This window comes from Sinocyclocheilus grahami, unplaced genomic scaffold (genome assembly GCF_001515645.1).
Source record: "Sinocyclocheilus grahami isolate Dianchi unplaced genomic scaffold, SAMN03320097.WGS_v1.1 scaffold581.1, whole genome shotgun sequence".
NCBI lineage: Eukaryota > Metazoa > Chordata > Actinopteri > Cypriniformes > Cyprinidae > Sinocyclocheilus > Sinocyclocheilus grahami.
In genome coordinates, this window is record NW_015505760.1 from 705,775 (window position 1) to 711,204 (window position 5,430).

General features: G+C 37.5%; 1 protein-coding gene across 1 annotated transcript in view; it reads right to left on the minus strand.

Annotated features, from left to right (window-relative positions):
* Window positions 1-5,430, minus strand: part of LOC107556862 (protocadherin Fat 3-like) — a 60,747-nt gene that overhangs the window by 4,893 nt on the left and 50,424 nt on the right. Inside the window, 2 exon segments of the mRNA XM_016240098.1 lie at window positions 650-709; window positions 2,417-3,201. Of these exon segments, the coding sequence (XP_016095584.1) occupies window positions 650-709; window positions 2,417-3,201 (845 nt within the window).

The following is a 5,430-nucleotide window of genomic DNA, read 5'->3' on the forward strand; positions in this document are numbered from 1 at the left end:
ATAATAATAATAATAATAATAATGCAGAAAATAAAGAATAATGTTAATTAAAAACAATAAATAAATAAGAAAGAAAGAAAGAAAAGTAGGTAGGTAGACAGACAGACAGACAGATGGAAATAATAATAATAATAATAATAATGCAGAAAATAAAGAATAATGTTTATTAAAATAAATAAATAAATAAATAAATAAGAAAGAAAGAGATGGATGGATGGATGGATGGATGGATGGATGGATGGATGGGAAAGAAAGAGGAAGGAAGGAAGGAAAGATGGATGGATGGATGGATAGATAATGCAGAAAATAAAGAATAATGTGGATGGATGGATGGATAGATAATGCAGAAAATAAAGAATAATGTGGATGGATAGATGGATAGATAATGCAGAAAATAAAGAATAATGTGGATGGATGGATGGATAAATAATGCAGAAAATAAAGAATAATGTGGATGGATGGATGGATGGATGGATAGATAGAAAGAAAGAAAGAAAGAAAAATACTGGGCAAAATTATGAAGAGAAAGATTAATAGTTAATTTTGTCAACATTTAGCAGTAAACTATGACATGGAGTAAAAGCCACACAACTCTAATTTTGATTTTGTTGGACATTTAACGAGTCATGTAATAGAAACTGACTCATACCTTCATTTTCAATGGTGTCCACTGCAGTGTTCACCAGTCGTATCACCGTCACTATAGAGGCTAGGGCATAACCAAGTGTAAAATGCCAGGCAACAATTGAATCAATGATCAAACACTTCAAACAAACATCAAACACTGAATGAAAACCTTACATAAGCATTTCTATAAACCACTATGACCCATTTGTAATCCTCCAGCATCATGAAATCTGCTAAACAGAAGCAAGTGGACCTCTGATGTGTCAGGCTGGCATCTATTTTGTACAGCCGAAGTGATACTACACTACTGAGTCATGATAGCAATGGCGTTTGCAGAGCATATCAAAGGCAGATGGATTGTAATCACTGCACTGACCTATTCAGGATGTCACTTTGTTAAAGCAGGGTAGGGTTATTACTAATCCTCATGATTTCCTTTTGGAAAGATCAGACAACGCAAGTCATCTTAATTAGGTGAATTAATATTTTTTATGTCTTTGAAAGAAGTCTCTTATGCTAAGGCTGCATTAATTTAATGAAAAATACAGCAAAAACAATATATTAATAAGTAATAGTGTGAAATGTTATTACAATTTTTAAATAACTGTTTTTTATTTTAACATTCTTTAACTTGTCATTTATTCCTATGATGGCAAAGCTGAATTTCCAGCAGCCATAATTCCAGTCTCCAGTGTCACATGATCCTTCAGAAATCAGTCTAATATGTTGATTTGCTGTTCAAGAAGCATTTCTTATTATTTTTCACCACTGAAAACAGCTGTGTTGTTTAATGTGTTTGTGTCTTTATGGTCACTTTTGAACAAACTAAAAAATATTTTTTAAGCAAGTGAAAATACTGCCATGTCGAGTCTGAACTACTGGCCCATTTGCATTCACTAAACAGACATCTAATATCCAAAAACCAGACACGCACATACGCACAAACAAAACCGCATTTACAGCTTAATACTCTCTACGGCATAAAAATCTTTCAAATCTGCTAAAGTGAAAGAGCAATAATATCCGTCCTATATTTATCCCAGACTACGCGCTACAAAAGCTAACAACCAGTCCATGACAAATGAATTTCTGCTTGAAGAAAACACTAACAAGACCAAGGTCATCCACTTGAGAACACAAATCGAAGAGAAAACTTACATAGGTAATGCATTTCCACAAGCGGAAGTGTAATAATCACCTTCACATATGTACTAGCTGCCAACCTACATGGCCAGACTGTTAAATATTTTATTAGGAGAAAAGGCTCCTGTTGGCCTATTTCGTGCTACGATACAGCACAGCAGATGGTTCTGATTACTATAATCTGGTTTGTTGTGAAACTATTTTTGAGTCCCTGGTCAATTTTCAAGATATGAAAAATCGCAAGAATGCTGAATATGAAATCATAAAAAATAAATTCATTGTGAAGGGAGATTTGATTAAAACCCAGTTTTTTATATACATTATTGCGATTAACGCATTATGCATAGCATTTATCACAATGTGGATGGATGTTTCTGTTTGAATCTTGAGGATTCACTCTAAATGCTTTACTTTCTCCTTTTGTGTGAAACCCTCGTGTTATCTCTAAGGTAATTACACTCCATCACACATTATTGTAAGATGGATTTTCCAAATGGAGACCGTGGTGCATATGTACAATCTCATCCACACAAAGACTGGCATTTAATTGGCCACGGGGAGTTACGGAGTCACGCTGAAACGCTGCCGTTTTGTCATCCTCCGTTTGATCTGGGATGAGTAGAAAGTGTGTGCGCCAAATCATTACCCTCGGTTCTGTACGCTTCCTCTGCGTCCGCCTGATAACCCCTGTCTTCCCACTCCAGAGCTTGGACTTGATGCTCCATAGCATTATCCTCATCATCGTCCTCTTCCCACGGAGGCTTGCGAATTGGGCTGCGTTCGGACGGGTTCGAGGACAAAGACGGGGGAAGATTGGGCGCCACGCTGCAGACGGCCACACCTCTCCGCGGCATCCCGAGGATGTGTGGCGGATCCGCCTGGAAGGTGCTCATCTGCGGAGGGCAGGAGAGGGTGGCCAGCCCTCCCTCCGTCTTTTCCGTTTCCCCTCGAGGGATTCCCTGGCAGTGGGGAAGCGTGTAGGCTGTGGGCCGCACCATGACCTGCGGCGGCCCTCCTGTGCTGTCGTTCCGGTAGAGGCTGGCGCGACACTCGCCGCTGACCCGTACAGTTTTGAACTCGATGCCCTCGGCTCCCATGCCCGTGTTATGCAGCATGTAGTTGGTCTCTGTGGAGATTCCCACCGCCTCCCCGCGGCTCCAGTCCTTCCGGAGGACTTTTTTGCGGAACGCGGCCAACAGGGTCAGCAGGACCAACACCACAAAGAGCAACACGCCGATGCCGATGATCTCTCCCGGTCCGACGTACGACAGGGCTTCGGCCTGAGTGTCTGGGCCATCCAGAGACGGCTGGCCACAAAATTGACCCTCGAAACCAATGGTGCAGTTACAGTAGAAGGCTCCGAATGTGTTCACACATGCCCCTCCATTCTCACACTCCTCCCTCTCACACTCGTTCACATCCTCGTCGCATCTGTGGACAGAAGGATTGTGTCAGACTGTTGGGAATTAAATACTAGCTTACTATTTACTATATACTGTACAGTATACACTGCATACTATTCTTTAAAGCATTGGTCTCAAACTCAATTCCTGGAGGGCCACAGCTCTGCACATTTTAGCTCCAACCCAAACCAAACACACCCGATCCAGCTAATCAAGCTCTTTAGGATTACTACACTCTTAAAAATAAAGGTGCTTCAAAAGGTTCTTCAAGCGATGCCATAGAAGAACCATTTTTGGTTCCACAAAGAGCCATTCAGTCAAAGGTTCTTTAAAGAACCATCTCTTTCTTACCTTTTTATAATCTGAAGAACCTTCTTTCACCACAAAGAACCTTTTGTCAAACAGAAAGGTTCTTCAGACGTTAAAGGTTCTTTATGGAACCATTTAGACAAAAAGGTTCTTCTATGGCATCGTGAAGCACCTTTATTTTTAAGAGTGTAGAAACTTCCAAGCAGGTGTGAGTTGGACCTGGTTGGAGCTAAACGCTGCAGAGCTGTGGCCCTCCAGGAACTGAGTTGAGACCCCTGCTTTAAAGGAATACTCCAGCAAAAAAAAAATGATTCACCCTTGAACCGTCCTAGATGTATTTGACTTTCTTTTTTAGACAAACAGGTATCGAGTTCTAGATATCTACACTATTGTTCAAAAGTTTGGGGTCAGTAAGATTTTTTGTGTGTTTTTTAAAGAATTCTGTTATGCCCACTGTGGTTGCATTTATTTGATCAAAAATACAGTAAAAAAAAAATTATTAGCATTTAAATTAACTGTTTTTTATTTTGTCAGCATTTATCAGAAATAAAAATATTTTGAAAAGGTCTTTACTATCACTTTTAATCAATTGAATGCATCCTTGCTTACACACTATACACTCTAAACACTATCCCACACTATAAACTGCATGAATAATAAGAATATTGTTATTCTGAACACAGCCTTAGTGTTTCTCTCATTATCTAATTAGTTCTCAGAACCAGAGAGAAAGAGGTTTCTTGTTGCCTTTTAAGATTCATAAATTTTCACATTTAGCTGAATTCCCCTCTGTGCTGCAAACAGCAAATATGTGATGATCTGTTGCTCAGAGAACTCTTTATACGTACCCTTGAGTACGAGAAAGTTCAACGAATCTCTCAAGCGAGCATAAGAGAGCATAATGAGAGGGTTGTTTGTATTGCGTAACGTAATGACACAGCTGGTAAAGCAGAGAAAGTAGTTATGTAGTAGTTATATAAAGCTATTAGATTTTCATTACTTTCTCCCCACTACATAAAAGGACAGAGAGGAAAGGGGCACAGGTCCCAGTAGCCCACTTTTCTCAGTCAGATGTTTAAGTATAGGTTTAGATTTGCCTCTAAAAAAAGAAACAACAGCATCCTCTAGTGGAGAAATAACTGAATGACTGAATAACTGCATAGAAAAAAAAATATTAGAGAAGCCTTAATGGGATTTTTGATGGACTGCTCTAAAATCTGTTCTTTATTTATTAAATGATTTTAGTAATTAGTGAGAAAGGTCTAATTAACACAAGCAAACAACATACCTATTTTACAGTGTCACGTATGCATTCAACCAGCAGTTCAAACAATCAAGGTCTGAGCAAGTGAACGCTAAGTGTAATAATGACTTTCAGAAGAGAGTGTCCTTAAAATAATCTGCTGGTTACCAATTCTGTTTAAATGCAAGATGGCCTTACCAAACAGATTTCAGAAGAAAAACTATTTTTCCTCATAAATTACATTGACTGTTAAACCATTTGATTGCAAAAAAAAAAAGGCCCCTTAAATGTTTTGCTTTTGTTAAGCAAGACTCTATGATTATGTTTTAACAGAAGATAAACATAAAAACCATGTCTGAGCATGGAAAATATAAAAATCATTAGCACAGTTGTGATTGTTTTTGATTGTCAAAAGAAAATATATTGTTTACAAATTTAAAATAAAATAAAACAGCTTTTAATGTTAACCAATCACTTTTTGGTGATTAGAGGCCATATTAACTGTCAAATACAATAAAACCAACTTTTCAAAACATTTCACCTCTACAAACCTCATTTAAAAAAAAAAGATTGTTGACTAATTATATTCAATCAATTACCATATATAGTGTGTGTGTGTGTGTGTATATACTATATATATATATATATATATATATATATATATATATATATATATATATATATATATATATATATATATATATA